This window comes from Schistocerca nitens, chromosome 5, assembly GCF_023898315.1.
Source record: "Schistocerca nitens isolate TAMUIC-IGC-003100 chromosome 5, iqSchNite1.1, whole genome shotgun sequence".
In the NCBI taxonomy this organism is placed as follows: Eukaryota; Metazoa; Arthropoda; class Insecta; order Orthoptera; family Acrididae; genus Schistocerca; species Schistocerca nitens.
In genome coordinates this window covers 573,225,976-573,242,601 of record NC_064618.1, presented here as the reverse complement: position 1 = coordinate 573,242,601, position 16,626 = coordinate 573,225,976, and the positions used below count along the sequence as shown (strand labels likewise).

General features: G+C 44.2%; 1 protein-coding gene across 1 annotated transcript in view; it reads right to left on the bottom strand.

The window, feature by feature from the left end:
- LOC126260589 (atrial natriuretic peptide receptor 1-like) overlaps positions 1-10,925 on the bottom strand; it is a 940,475-nt gene extending 929,550 nt beyond the window's left edge. The window contains exon 1 of the mRNA XM_049957924.1: positions 10,847-10,925. Coding sequence (XP_049813881.1) covers positions 10,847-10,925 — 79 coding nt within the window. The remainder of the gene's footprint in view (positions 1-10,846) is intronic.
- Positions 10,926-16,626: the final 5,701 nt, after the last annotated feature.

Below are 16,626 nucleotides of genomic sequence, written 5' to 3'. Positions count from 1 at the left end.
GACCAGAGTGGCAGTGCGGTTCTAGGCGCTACAGTCTGGAGCGGAGCGACCGCTCCGGTCGCAGGTCCAAATCCTGCCTCGGGCATGGATGTGTGTGATGTCCTTAGGTTAGTTAGGTTTAATTAGTTTTAAGTTCTAGGCGACTGATGACCTCAGAAGTTAAGTCGCATAGTGCTCAGAGCCAACAACGCTTCCAATGTGCTTTCACCGCGATGTCGCCAAACACGGATGAGACCATCATGATCCTGTAAGCAGAACCTGGATTCATCCGAAAAAATGACGTTCTGCCATGCGTGCACCCAGGTTCGTCGTTGAGTACACCATCGCAGGCGCTCCTGTCTGTGATGCAGCGTCAAGGGTAACCGCAGCCACGGTCTCCGAGCTGATAGTCCATGCTGCTGCAATGCTGCAAACGTCGTCGAACTGTTCGTGCAGATGGTTGTTGTCTTGCAAACGTCCCCATCTGTTGACTCAGGGATCGAGACGTGGCTGCACGATCCGTTACAGACATGTGGATAAGATGCCTGTCATCTCGACTGCTAGTGATACGAGGCCGTTGGGATCCAGCACGACGTTCCGTATTACCCTCCTGAACCCACCGATTCCATATTCTACTAACAGTCATTGGATCTCGACCAACGGGAACAGCAGTGTCGCGATACGATTAACCGCAACTGCGATAAGCTACAATTCGACCTTTATCAAAGTCGGAAACGTGATGGTACGCATTTCTCCTCCTTACACGAGGCATCACAACAACGTTTCACCAGGCAACGCTGGTCAACTGCTGTTTGTGTATGAGCAATCGGTTGTAAACTTTCCTCATGTCAACACGTTGTAGGTGTCGCCACCGGCTCCATTCTTGAGTGAATGCTCTGAAAAGCTAATCATTTGTATATCACAGCTTCTTCATCTTGTCGGTTAAATTTCGCGTCTGTAGCACGCCATCTTTGTGGTGTAGCAATTTTAATGGCCTGTAGTGTAGTTGCGTTCTACTTGCTGTTAGTTACTGTACCTTCTGCTATCGTAACAAGTGAAATATTTATCCTGTATAAATGCGTGTTTTATTAAAACGTAACATGCTTGTCGGTTGGGTGTTCTCCGCGGTCCTTATTTGTCGTATATGACAGGAAAACTGATAGTTCCATTATACCCCGATTAATACTGCTTAGTAACTGACGCTTCTTAGTGGGGCGAATGATAGGGGATGGGTGTCAGCCAGTCGCAGCTGATTCTCAGGCTCCAGGCGCTCGCTGTGTTGCCTGCTCTTCCTTAACCAGTGGCGCGGCCTGCAGCAATGGTGAGTTGGGCAGGCGCTGCAGAACGCAACGGTGGGACGGGAGGGAACAAACAGCCAAGTACGCAGGATTTTTAGATGTTCGATTGCATCACTACCAAAATACTTTCTTACAAACAACGCAGTAGTATATCTACAGCTGATGTTAGAACTTTGAGAAACGTTTTAGTGAACAAAAATATTGAAAACGACAATGTCAGGTTCCAGGGGCGAGGCGTGTTAGTAACTGCTGTAATCGCCGCTTACAGTTACACACAAAACGTGTTTGTTTTACATTTTAACATTCTTGGTACATATTTTTTCTACAGTTTCAGTTGTGGGCATACTTCATACTTGTAAAACGCACTGTTAACCCGGGGTCGTTTAAGAAATTAATGGCTGTCAGAGTGACACGCTAGTTTGGAAGGCCACAAGGGCAGATCAGCTAGTCCCGTAACGTCGAGCAACAGCGATTAACGGTGCGCGCGCATCCGATTGCAAGATTCATACCCTCTCTCGCTTCCGCTGTAGAAAGAGGAGAAGGGCTGTGCAGCTGTTAAAGGCAGCTCATAATCGTGTAGCGTCTTCGATTCTCTGGTTCTTCTAAAGACAGGTGTGTCATTCTTTCGCGAGGTACATTTCTGAAAGTTTTCAGATATAAGTGGTTCCATATTTCAGTTTAGTAGTGTTTCGCACACGTTATTTATTCATTATTGTTTAACGAACGAGTATACTTTTTAATGAGTTTGTTAGTTTCTCCGTAAGTGCGAAACTGATGTCTATTATTGTTTGAAGAAAGTTGGCTAGTTTGAGACTGACTTACAGGAACTTCGGGTTAAATTTCAAGAAGCGTCGTGCGTAAACAGGCAGAATACAGCGGTGCGGTCATCAACGCCTGTATAATACATGTGTCTAGGGCAGTCGTATCGGTTACTCCTGCTACGATGGCAGGTTATCAAAATGTACGTGAATTTCAGTGTGGTGCTACAGTCGGCGCACGAGCGATGGGACACAGTATCTCCGAGGTAACGATGAAATGGGGATTTTTCCGTACGACCATGTAACGAGTGTGCCGTGAATATCAGGAATCCGGTAAAACATCAAATCTCCGACATCTCTGCGGCCGGAAAAAGATTCTACAAGAATGGGACCAACGACGACTGAAGAGAATCTTTCAACGTGACAGTGAATTGCTGCAGATTTAAATTCTGGGCCATCATCAACTGCCAGCGCGCGAACAATTCAACGAAATATCATCGATATGGGCCCAATCGTGTACCGTTGATGACTTCTCGACACGAAGCTTTACGCCTCGCCTGGGTCGTCAACACCGACATTGGACTGTTGATGACTGGAAACATGTTGCCTGGCCGGACGAGTTTCGTCTCAAATTGTATAGACGGATGGACATGTACGGGTATGGAGACAACCTCACGACTCAACGGATCATGCATGTCTACATCAAACTGTTCAAGCTGGTGGAGGCTGTGTAATGATGTGGGGCGTGTGCAGTTGGAGTGATATGGGACCGATGATACATCTAGATAGGTGTCAGGAAGGTCGCAGTTCGTAGTAATAGACGGCAAATCATCGAGTAAAACTGAAGTGATATCAGGTGTTCCCCAGGGAAGCGTCCTGAGACCTCTGCTGTTCCTGATCTATATAAATGACCTGGGTGACAATCTGAGCAGTTTTCTTAGGTTGTTCGCAGATGATGCTGTAATTTACCGTCTAGTAAGGTCATCCGAAGACCAGTATCAGTTGCAAAACGATTTAGAAAAGATTGCTGTATGGTGTGGCAGGTGACAGTTGACGCTAAATAACGAAAAGTGTGAGGTGATCCACATGAGTTCCAAAAGAAATCCGTTGGAATTCGATTACTCTATAAATAGTACAATTCTCAAGGCTGTCAATTCAACTAAGTACCTGGGTGTTAAAATTACGAACAACTTCAGTTGGAAAGACCACATAGATAATATTGTGGGGAAGGCGAGCCAAAGGTTGCGTTTCATTGGCAGGACACTTAGAAGATGCAACAAGTCCACTAAAGAGACAGCTTACACTACACTCGTTCGTCCTCTGTTAGAATATTGCCTCGCGGTGTGGGATCCTTACCAGGTGGGATTGACGGAGGACATCGAAAGGGTGCAAAAAAGGGCAGCTCATTTTTTATTATCACGTAGTAGGGGAGAGAGTGTGGCAGATATGATACGCGAATTGGGATGGAAGTCATTGCAGCAAAGACGTTTTTCGTCGCGGCGAGATCTATTTACGAAATTTCAGTCACCAACTTTCTCTTCCTAATGCGAAAATATTTTGTTGAGCCCAACTTACATAGGTAGGAATGATCATCAAAATAAAATAAGAGAAATCAGAGCTCGAACAGAAAGGTTTAGGTGTTCGTTTTTCCCGCGCGCTGTTCGGGAGTGGAATGGTAGACAGATAGTATGATTGTGGTTCGACGAACCCTCTGCCAAGCACTTAAATGTGAATTGCAGAGTAGTCATGTAGATGTAGATGTAGACTCCGTCAAGTAATATGTACCTAAGCATCCTGTCTGATCACCTGCATCCATTCATGTCCATTGTGCATTCCGACGGAGTTGGACATTTCCAGCGACACCCCACACGTCCAGAATTGCTACAGAGTGACTCTAGGAATACTCTTCATAATTTAAATACTTCCTTTGGCTACCAAAGTCCCCAGCCATGAACATTACTAGACAATCTGGGATGCCTCGCGAAGTGTTGTTCAGAAGAGACCTCCAACCCCTCTTACTCTTAAGGATTTACGGATAGCCCTGCAAGATCCATGGTGTCAGTTCCCTTCAGCACTACTTCAGATGTTAGTCAAGTCCTTGCCACGTCGTGTTGCGGCACTTGAGTGTGCTCTTGGGAGCCCTACACGAAATTAGGCACGTGTACCAGTTCCTTTGGCTCTTCAGTGTGGATGTACTACTCCTTGCGGCCACTTCGAACGCCGTTAGCGCCACCACATCGTAACACGTGCGTTTGAGATATCAAACACTCCGTGGAATACAGAGAAACTACACAAGATAAAGCGATGGCACGAATACCTAATTTCCGTGGGAGGAGACTAAACGTCTCACACTCCCTGAACTTTAATTCCTACTTCAAATTTTTCTTCTGTTTCCTTTATTGCTCGGACAATGTTCGAAGTGAATAATATCCAGGATAGGCTACAACCTTGTCTTACTCTCTTGTCAACCAATTTTCATTTAGCACGTCGAAGAATATGTTGTTGTTGTGGTCTTCAGTCCTGAGACTGGTTTGATGCAGCTCTCCATGCTACTCTATCCTGTGCAAGCTTCTTCATCTCCCAGTACCTACTGCAACCTACATCCTTCTGAATCTGCTTAGTGTATGCATCTCTTGGTCTCCCCCTACGATTTTTACCCTCCACGCTGCCCTCCAATACTAAATTGGTGATCCCTTGATGCCTCAGAACATGTCCTACCAACCGATCCCTTCTTCTGGTCAAGTTGTGCCACAAACTCCTCTTCTCCCCAATCCTATTCAGTACCTCCTCATTAGTTATGTGATCTACCCATCTAATCTTCAGCATTCTTCTGTAGCACCACATTTCGAAAGCTTCTATTCTCTTCTTGTCCAAACTATTTATCGTCCATGTTTCGCTTCCATACATGGCTACACTCCATACAAATACTTTCAGAAAAGACTTCCTGACACTTAAATCTATACTCGATGTTAACAAATTTCTCTTCTTCAGAAACGCTTTCCTTGCCATTGCCAGTCTACATTTTATATCCTCTCTACTTCGACCATCATCAGTTATTTTGCTCCCCAAATAGCAAAACTCCTTTACTACTTTAAGTGTCTCATTTCCTAATCTAATACCTTCAACATCACCCGACTTAATTCGACTACATTCCATTATCCTCGTTTTGCTTTTGTTGATGTTCATCTTATACCCTCCTTTCAAGACACTGTCCATTCCGTTCAACTGCTCTTCCAAGTCCTTTGCTGTCTCTGACAGAATTACAATGTCATCGGCGAACCTCAAAGTTTTTATTTCTTCTCCATGGATTTTAATACCTACTCCGAATTTTTCTTTTGTTTCCTTTACTGCTTGCTCAATATACAGATTGAATAACATCGGGGAGAGGCTACAACCCTGTCTTACTCCCTTCCCAACCACTGCTTCCCTTTCATGCCCCTCGACTCTTATAACTGCCATCTGGTTTCTGTACAAATTGTAAATAGCCTTTCGCTCCCTGTATTTTACCCCTGCCACCTTTAGAATTTGAAAGAGAGTATTCCAGTCAACATTGTCAAAAGCTTTCTCTAAGTCTACAAATGCTAGAAACGTAGGTTTGCCTTTCCTTAATCTTTCTTCTAAGATAAGTCGTAAGGTCAGTATTGCCTCACGTGTTCCAATATTTCTACGGAATCCAAACTGATCTTCCCCGAGGTCGGCTTCTACTAGTTTTTCCATTCGTCTGTAAAAAATTCGTGTTAGTATTTTGCAGCTGTGGCTTATTAAACTGATTGTCCGGTAATTCTCACATCTGTCAACACCTGCTTTCTTTGGAATTGGAATTATTATATTCTTCTTGAAGTCTGAGGGTATTTCGCCTGTTTCATACATCTTGCTTACCAGATGGTAGAGTTTCGTCAGGGCTGGCTCTCCCAAAGCCGTCAGTAGTTCCAATGGAATGTTGTCTACTCCGGGGGCCTTGTTTCGACTCAGGTCTTTCAGTGCTCTGTCAAATTCTTCACGCAGTATCGTATCTCCCATTTCATCTTCATCTACATCCTCTTCCATTTCCATAATATTGTCCTCAAGTACATCGCCCTTGTATAGACCCTCTATATACTCCTTCCACCTTTCTGCTTTCCCTTCTTTGCTTAGAACTGGGTGGCCATCTGAGCTCTCGATGTTCATACAAGTGGTTCTCTTATCTCCAAAGGTCTCTTTAATTTTCCTGTAGGCAGTATCTATCTTACCCCTAGTGAGATGAGCCTCTACATCCTTACATTTGTCCTCTAGCCATCCCTGCTTAGCCATTTTGCACTTTCTGTCGATCTCATTTTTGAGACGTTTGTATTCCTTTTTGCCTGCTTCATTTACTGCATTTTTATATTTTCTCCTTTCATCAATTAAATTCAATATTTCTTCTGTTACCCAAGGATTTCTACTAGCCCTCGTCTTTTTACCTACTTGATCCTCTGCTGCCTTCACTACTTCATCCCTCAAAGCTACCCATTCTTCTTCTACTGTATTTCTTTCCCCCATTCCCGTCAATTGTTCCCTTATGCTCTCCCTGAAACTCTGTACAACCTCTGGTTCTTTCAGTTTATCCAGGTCCCATCTCCTTAAATTCCCACCTTTTTGCAGTTTCTTCAGTTTTAATCTACAGGTCATAACCAATAGATTGTGGTCAGAGTCCACATCTGCCCCTGGAAATGTCTTACAATTTAAAACCTGGTTCCTAAATCTCTGTCTTACCATTATATAATCTATCTGATACCTTTTAGTATCTCCAGGGTTCTTCCATGTATACAACCTTCTATCATGATTCTTAAACCAAGTATTAGCTATGATTAAGTTGTGCTCTGTGCAAAATTCTACCAGGCGGCTTCCTCTTTCATTTCTTAGCCCCAATCCATATTCACCTACTACGTTTCCTTCTCTCCCTTTCCCTACACTCGAATTCCAGTCACCCATGACTATTAAATTTTCGTCTCCCTTCACTATCTGAATAATTTCTTTTATTTCATCATACATTTCTTCAATTTCTTCGTCATCTGCAGAGCTAGTTGGCATATAAACTTGTACTACTGTAGTAGGTGTGGGCTTCGTATCTATCTTTGCCACAATAATGCGTTCACTAAGCTGTTTGTAGTAGCTTACCCGCGTTCCTATTTTCCTATTCATTATTAAACCTACTCCTGCATTACCCCTATTTGACTTTGTGTTTATAACCCTGTAGTCACCTGACCAGAAGTCTTGTTCCTCCTGCCACCGAACTTCACTAATTCCCACTATATCTAACTGTAACCTATCCATTTCCCTTTTCAAATTTTCTAACCTACCTGCCCGATTAAGGGACCTGACATTCCACGCTCCGATCCGTAGAACGCCAGTTTTCTTTCTCCTGATAATGACATCCTCTTGAGTAGTCCCCGCCCGGAGATCCGAATGGGGGACTATTTTACCTCCGGAATATTTTACCCAAGAGGACGCCATCATCATTTAATCATACAGTAAAGCTGCATGCCCTCGGGAAAAATTACGGCCGTAGTTTCCCCTTGCTTTCAGCCGTTCGCAGTACCAGCACAGCAAGGCCGTTTTGGTTATTGTTACAAGGCCAGATCAGTCAATCATCCAGACTGTTGCCCTTGCAACTACTGAAAAGGCTGCTGCCCCTCTTCAGGAACCACACGTTTGTCTGGCCTCTCAACAGATACCCCTCCGTTGTGGTTGTACCTACGGTGCGGCTATCTGTATCGCTGAGGCACGCAAGCCTCCCCACCAACGGCAAGGTCCATGGTTCATGGGGGGGTCGAAGAATATGAAGTTAACAATTTGAAACTTCTAGGTGAAGTCTTATGGGACTTAACTGCTAAGGTCATCAGTCCCTAAGCTTACACATTACTTAACCTAAATTATCCTAAGGACAAACACACACACCCATACCCGAGGGAGGACTCGAACCTCCGCCGGGACCAGCCGCACAGTCCATGACTGCAGTGCCTTAGACTTGAAACTTCAAATTAGACCTTTAGTATGTATTTATCCTTCGCTCCACAGCGACATATTTTTACCAACGATCGATGATCTGGCGGAGACCTTGGTAATAAAACGCTCAATTTGCCTGTTAAAGAAATATTTTATCACTAAAATCACCGCACCTTCATTTTGGAAATGCCTGCCATGCAGTGGTTTCTTCAAACCAATAGCCAAGTAAGGAAAACGGAGTGGGAGTGAGAAAAAATTAAGTAGCCAACCAATAAGCGTACGTGAATATGTCCAGTGCAGAACAAGGTACGGTATTCTCGTTGACAAAAGCGGCCCTTTGAACACCACTCGCGATGCTTCATCATAGCCTCCCATAACCTCCTCAGGAGATGTCGGTAGAATGTTGATAACATTGCCAAATGATGGTTGGCAATGGTGAATCAATATGCTTGCACTGCTTGCTATAGTCCTCTCTATGTCACAGCGATAAATTCAGTGCTCGTCCATGGAACTTAGGCGACTGAAGAAGTCATCTGGATTGACATGACAGCTGTGAAATTTCCACTTCTGCCTCGGTTTGGCAGGCTTTTTGAATGGGTACGAGCAGTTGTGGAGCCCAGAGGGGGGCGCCTTTGTCGTTCTCAAAATGTGTAAGATGTTGAAAACTGATCCATAGCTGGTTTTCACTTTTTTCACTATTTTAACACGGTGATCTTTGAGCACCGGAATCTAAACGTCTATTACGATTCACGTCTCTGTACGAGATGGTCAGCCGCTGGACTGGTGCAGCAATGTTGCCCTTCAAATGCAAAAAAACGTTTGGTTGTTAAGCTGATACGTACACTACTGGCCATTAAAATTGCTGCACCACGAAGATGACGTGCTACAGACGCGAGATTTAACCGACAGGAAGATGATGTTGTGATATGCAAATGATTAGCTTTTCAGAGCATTCACACAAGGTTGGTGTCTATGGCGACACCTACAACGTGCCGACATGAGGAAAGTTTCCAAACGATTTCTCATACACAAACAGCAGTTGACCGGCGTTGCCTGGTGAAACGTTGTTCTGATGCCTCGTGTAAGGAGGAGAAATGCGTACCATCACGTTTCCGACTTTGATAAAGGTCGGATTGTAGCCCATCGTGATTGCGGTTTATCGTATCGCGACATTACTGTTCGCGTTGGTCAAGATCCAATAACTGTTACCAGAGTATGGAGTCGGTGGGTTCAGGAGGGTAATACGGAACGCCGTGTTGGATCCCAACGGCCTCGTATCACTAGCAGTCGAGATGACAGGCATCTTATCCGCATGGCTGTAACAGATCGTGCAGCCACGTCTCGATCCCTGAGTCAACAGATGGGGACGTTTACAAGACAACAACCATCTGCACGAACAGTTTGACAACGTTTGCAGCATCATCGACTATCAGCTCGGAGACCATGGCTGCGGTTACCCTTGACGCTGCATCACTGACATGAGCGCCTGCGATGGTTTAGCCGACGACGAACCTGGGTGCACGACTGGTAAAACGTCATTTTTTCGGATGAATCGAGGTTCTGTTTACAGCATCATGATGGTCGCATCCGTGTTTGGCGACATCGCCGTGAACGCACATTGGAAGCATGTATTCGCCATTGTCGTACTGGCGTATCACCTGGTGTCATGGTATGGGGTGCCATTGGTTACATGTCTCTGTCACATCTTGTTCGCATTGAACAGTGGACGCTACATTTCAGATGGGTTACGACCCGTGGCTCTACCCTTCATTCGATCCCTGCGAAACCCTACATTTCAGCAGGATAATGCACGACCGCATGTTGCAGGTCCTGTACGGGCCTTTCTGGATACAGAAAATGTTCGACTGCTGCCCTGGCCAGCACGTTCTCCAGATCTCTCACCATCTGAAAACGTCTGGTTAATGGTGGCCGAGTGACTGGCTCGTCACAATACGCCAGTCACTACTCTTGATGAACTGTGGTATCGTGTTGAAGCTGTATGGGCAGCTATACCTGTACGCGCCGTCCAAGCTATGTTTGACTCAATGCCCAGAGGAATCAAGGCTGTTATTACGGCCAGAGGTGGTTGTTCTGGGTACTGATTTCTCAGAATCTATGCACCCAAATTGCTTGAAAAGGTAATCACATGTCAGTTCTAGTATAACATATTTTTCCATTGATTACCCGTTTATCATCTGCATTTTTTCTTGGTGTAGCGATTTTAATGGCCAGCAGCGTATTTGGTAATGAACTGAGGTTGGGTAAAGCTGTATCTGCAGTTGAGTCAGAGTAAGTCGGTCCCTGAGTTTTGGATAGGGCTGGGCAGTCGTGAACGCTACGCAGTTGAAAGCTGGCAACGGTGCTGCGAGCGTCTCGAATATATCAACTTAGGAAATACTGCCCAAAGGCTAAGGAAACCGCGAAATTCATGCGTTGTGAAGTGCGTTGACAAATTATGTAGAAATCCTAGAGTGCCCCAGTCTTTCACAGAAAAAGAAATCGAATACAGCATACTAAGCGTGCAGATGTGGCGTGCTTGTGGGACCCCTGCCTATATTTCCCTACAGGCGCACGCTGTAGTGCTTATGTCAGCTTTTCCCTAACGACAATCAATCGTGACCAGTACACATCGTGTAACAAGAAATGGTAGGAAAGGTAGACGTTAGAGGTGCAGATGCATCCTTCTACAGCTACCTACAGGCACAGGCTTCATCATTTATTTTAAATGAATATCCATTCTGACCAATGTACCGGATCATAAGTACGATGCTCTAAACTAGTTGTAAATGAAGACGAAATGAGATACTGACAGGCACGGTGGTACATTAACTTACGCAGAAGCTATACGTGCGGCCATACTTCCAGCAATAGAAATTTCTGGACCACCTTCTTTGTCACCTTTTGCCATCCGCATTACCTGCGCCATCTCTATCATAGTCATCTGTGTCTTGCTGTTGGTTCAGTGACGTGACTGTCACGTACCGCTATGCGATATTGTTCCATTTCTTGCTACTATTTCGTGGTTATTTTGTTGCGTGTAATGGGCATGAGTGTCTGGTAGGAAAGACTTGCGTTTTTTTTCCATTAGGGAGGTGCGCTCCCGGTGTGATCTCTGTTCGTGTTTGTCGGCAGCAGGCGTTCATTGAGTCTCTTTAGGGGCGGCGAGCATCGCTGTGGAAATGGGCTGTTTTCGTGGGTGATGGGTTGCAGCGTCCTCCATGCTTTTATTGGCAGAGGCGGCCGGCGCTAGCCTCACTCAGAGGACGCCGTGCCACCATTGTCATTCCCCAGACAATAACTGAGCATGGAATGAGTCGTCCCCGGCGGCACGATTATTGACACGAAAAGGCAGATCAATCGAGGACACATTGCTCGCCATAGAGAGGATTCTTTTTCAATGTCTTGGCGAATTGCCTCTGGGCTGCCATCTGCTCATCATCGGCGCACGCTGTCTGATTTTTGGGGAAACGTAAGCGTCGCAATTGCGGTAGTATGATTCATATACTGAGTAGCGTGTTACTTACTTACTTCGCGGATCGGCATCTGTTACTTAATTGATTATAATTTGTGGCCACCTTTGTCTCTTTACCTTTGAAATCGTAAGCTGCCCAGATGAGCAGATCTTGCGCTTTCTTTGTAGAGTCATTCATATAATTTGGTACCTCCCCATAGTGTTAGCGTCATTTACTAATTTCATTTCAGCTTCTAGAGAACATCTCTCTGTGTTAATTTTATGTGAATTATTTCAGTCATTAGGCGCAAATAAATACCTGTTACTCTCACTTACATTTCAAGATCCCTTACTTTCCTACAGTTTCTCCATGACTAGGCGACCCACAAATAATAAATGTAACCTACTGCATTTATAAGCTGTTCATCTCAATGTGGCAGAGTTTTCGTTGCTCGCAGGGCCCAGATTCAACGATATGTTTTTAAAACTTCAGAGAAGGGAACGAGCATTACATTCGTTGGTCTTGTATGACTATAGGTTTGTTTATTGACCAGAGAGAGTGGTTTCGATTTCCTTTTGAACTTAGTTTTGTGTTGTTTCAGGATAAAAATGGTTCAAATGGCTAAGCACTATGGGACTTAACATCTGAGATCATCAGTCCCCTAGACTTAGAACTACGTAAACCTAACTAACCTAAGGACATCACACACATTCATGCCCGGGGCAGGATTCGAACCTGCGACCGTAGCAGCAGCGCGGTTCCGGACTGAAGCATCTAGAACCACTCGGCCACTGCGGCCGGCTGTTTCTTGATACTATGGCTAACGACTTAGCATTGATCACCGAAATAATGAGCGATGGATTAGCCACTGCAACTTACACAGTCATTTCCATATACCAACTTAACTAGAATGCCGATATTCATCGCTCTATTTTGTTTTCTTTACCATTACACCAATATGTGGCGCAGCCCCTTAACCACAGCCAACACCACATGTGCAGCAATATCCAACAACAATTCCAGTTGCAGTACACCAGCTACGATATCACATCTTCATCAGCCCTCATCTTGCTTCCCTCGCAGGCACTTGTTATAGTTGCACTTGCATCATAACACCATCTCATCAACCTGACAACGCTCCAGGTAAGGCAAATCAACTTAGCAAATTCCAGTCAAGCTTTCTAAATTGTACCGGTGCTCCATTCATTTCAGTAGCCTACAAAAACTACACAGGACCTTGTTACGGGATGTACTCCTCTAGCATTGCTTTTCCTCAACAGTGCCGGCCGCGGTGGTCTCGCGGTTCTAGGCGCGCAGTCCGGAACCGTGCGGCTGCTACGGTCGCAGGTTCGAATCCTGCCTCGGGCATGGATGTGTGTGATGTCCTTAGGTTAGTTAGGTTTAAGTAGTTCTAAGTTCTAGGGGACTAATGACCACAGCAGTTGAGTCCCATAGTGCTCAGAGCCATTTGACCCATTTCCTCAACAGTAGTTGTTGATACCAGTATTATTTTTCGAATTTTCGACACGTAATCACTATCTCAGCAGCTTTTCTGAAAACTTTCATATAATTTTATATACAGTACCTTATGTTTCAAGCTAAAATTTATGAAAAGGAATTACTTTATTTTCGTAACCAATAAGGTCTGAATGTAAAAAATTATCTTTTTTAGAAAAATTTGAAATTAGAATTATTTGGGACACTTAAAATTCCTATTATTAATTTCGCAATCTAGTGCTGTTTATTATGTTTATTTCTGGATTCATTTATAGAATAATAATCGAAACTAACAGAAATTTATTTCTGAAGAAAAATTTATTTCTGAAGAAAAATTTATTTCTGAAGAAAAATTTATTTCTGAAGAAAAATTTATTTCTGAAGAAAAATCGTAAACCCATCGGAATATGGTTATTACCGTAGAGCGAAGTAGTGGTAAGCATGCCTCTGATGTGATCGGACGTATTTTTGTATTTTGGACAAACAATGTAATTTCGGCTTTGTTAATGTGAGAATTCATAAGACTGTATGACATACTAAAATGTAACAAAATATAATAACGTAGCAACAAAAATTCTGAAACGACAATCTTCAAACTGATTTAAACTAATTCAACCATGAGGATCTTTTAGCTTCGAGAATCAGACCCCTATACAAGAAGAACTGGAGCCAACTCTTCACGACAAGCTAGGTAAACTAGAACGTTTATTGTAATCTTAGCTCCTCTCAAATTTTTCTTAAGATACGTTGCTTATTGTGGACAATAACTGGAATTAGGAAGGAGGGGGGAGATTACAACCTTGTAACACTGCACCACTACCGTCAGCCCAATTACACCCCAAACACCCTTCATTGCTTTATCCTGACGCGACCAAACGATTCTTAATCCAAATTATTTAAAATAATAACTTTCACGTACGATTCCGTAACCATCGATTCCTCAGTTTCTAAATTCGATTCCTTCCTATTGCGTTTACTTCCGTGCATTCCACAGTTTCTCAGATTTTGGCAGAGAAAGATGCTTCATCACTCTGGTTGTGGTCTAAGCAGCAGGTAAACACGACAGCAAAACTCGCAGCACCTGAAGACGACGGCTTCATTGATCGTCGAAATTCTGTGTAAATGATGGAAACAACAAATCGCCATGGGAGCCGGAAAGACGCCATTAGTTTGGTCTCCAAAGGCCTCAATAACATGAACCTCTAAGCCACCCGTCGGCTCTCAATGTTGCTGTCTGAACGAAGTGTACCCAGGACTCACAGGCAAGGAGGTTAGCGGGAAATTAAGTAAGATATGCATCCATAATCTGTTAAGCTTTCTGCATCCACAACAACTCCGGCCTCGAATTCTCCGTTCGTGTATTTCAAAGTGTCCATTAATTTCTGGCTTCATTAATTACTGCATACAACGGTAAACTATTGTATGCCCTACTTACCACACCGTTACCTAAAACGCCTTAGTCATCACCTAACCAATGAATGTCAAAACATGCCTACATGCTCGCAACATTAAAAATATAATTTCCTAAAACAGTTTTATGCTGGATGTACCTCACACCTAAAACGTAAAGAACGATAAATTTCACCTTGATTAAGCTGTTGGCTGCACAACAATTTTTAATTAATATCAATTTCTGTGGCGCATACAATTACCACATATACAATATCTTTACATAGATAATGTATAGTCAATAGTAATGTGATGTAGTATTATAGGCATAATCAATTAAGGCTCCTATGACAACATGGGAATGATACACACATGGTGTCGGTCTCCAAATAATTTGAGCTGATTCTTAGTAGCTTAAGACTTACGTTTTTTCTAGACATGTATAATATCTTTAGTGATACTGATGTCCCATTCAAAAGACTTAGAGGTGTATTCTATTAATCGATTTTAGTGTTGCACTAAACATCTTCATGTCCCTCTAGCAGTCGATTTAAGTGTTAAATCTTTAGGCCCCTCTATGGTACCTGGTCATCACGGCGTTCAATTATTTGTTGCATATATTCCTCTCAGCCTCCCCCTATAGTTCTTAGCCTCTACCGCTCCCTGTAGTACCATGTAAACTATTCTTTGGTGAAACTTCCTGGCAGATCTGTGTGCCGGACCGAGACTCGAACTGGGGACCTATGCCTTTCGCGGGAAAGTGCTCTACGAATTGAGCTACCCAAGCACGAGCCATGCCCCGTCCTCACAGCTTTATTTCTACCAGTATCTCGTCTCCTACCTTCCAAACTTTACAAAAGCTCTCCTTCTTTGGTGTTTTACCACATGGTATATCGCTCTGTCACTGATTCTAGTTAGCGTTTTACATATAATCTTTTCCTCACAGAACTACCTCATGTCTGGAGCTCTGCAATGAGCATAGAGAAAAAAGTTGTAGTTAAATACACTACTGGCCATTAAAATTGCTACACCACGGAGATGACGTGCTACAGACGCGAGATTTAACCGACAGGAAGAAAATGCTGTGATATGCAAATGATTAGCTTTCCACAGCATTCACACAAGGTTGGAGCCGGTGGCGACACCTACAACGTGATGACATGAGGAAAGTTTCCAACCGATTTCTCATACACAAACAGCACTTGACCGGCGTTGCCTGCTGAAACGTTGTTGTGATGCCTCGTGTAAGGAGGAGAAATGCGTACCATCACGTTTCCGACTTTGATAAGGGTCGGATTATAGCTTATCGCGACTGGGGTTTATAGTATTGCGACATTGGTGTTTGCGTTGTTCGATATCTAATGACTGTTAGCGGAATATGGAATCGGTGGGTTCAGGAGGGTAATACGGAACACTGTGCTGGATCCCAACGGCGACGTATCACTAGCAGTCGAGATGATAGGCATCTTATCCACATAGCTGTAACGGATCGTGCAGCCACGTCTCGATCCCTGAGTCAACAGATGGGGACGTTTACAAGACAACAACCATCTGCACGAACAGTTCGACGACGTTTGCAGCAGCATCGACTATCAGTTCGGAGATCATGGCTGCGGTTACGCCTGACGCTGCATCACAGACAGGAGCGCCTGCGATGGTGTACTCAACGACGAACCTGGGTGCACGAATGGCAATCGCATCCGTGTTTGGCGACATCGCGGTGAACGCACATTGCAAGCGTGTATTCGTCATCGCCATACTGGCGTATCACCCGGCGTGATGTTATGGGGTGCCACTGGTTACACGTCTCGGTCACCTGTTGTTCGCATTGACGGCACTTTGAACAGTGGACGTTACATTTCGGATGTGTTACGAACCGTGGCTTTACCCTTCATTCGATCCCTGCGAAACCCTACATTTCAGGAAGATAATGCACGACCGCATGTTGGAGGTCCTGTACGGGTCTTTCTGGATGCAGAAAATGATCGACTGCTGCCCTGGCCAGCACATTCTCCAGATCTCTCACCAATTGAAAACGTCTGGTCAATGGTGGCCGAGCAACTAGCTCGTCACAATACGCCAGTCACTACTCTTGATTAACTGTGGTATCGTGTTGAAGCTGCATGGGCAACTGTACCTGTACACCCCATCCAAGCTCTGTTTGACTCAATGCCCAGGCGTATCAAGGCCGTTATTACGGTCAGTGGTGGTTTCTCAGCATCTATGCACCCAAATTGCGTGAAAATGTAATCACCTGTCAGTTCTAGTATAATATATTTGTCCAGTAAA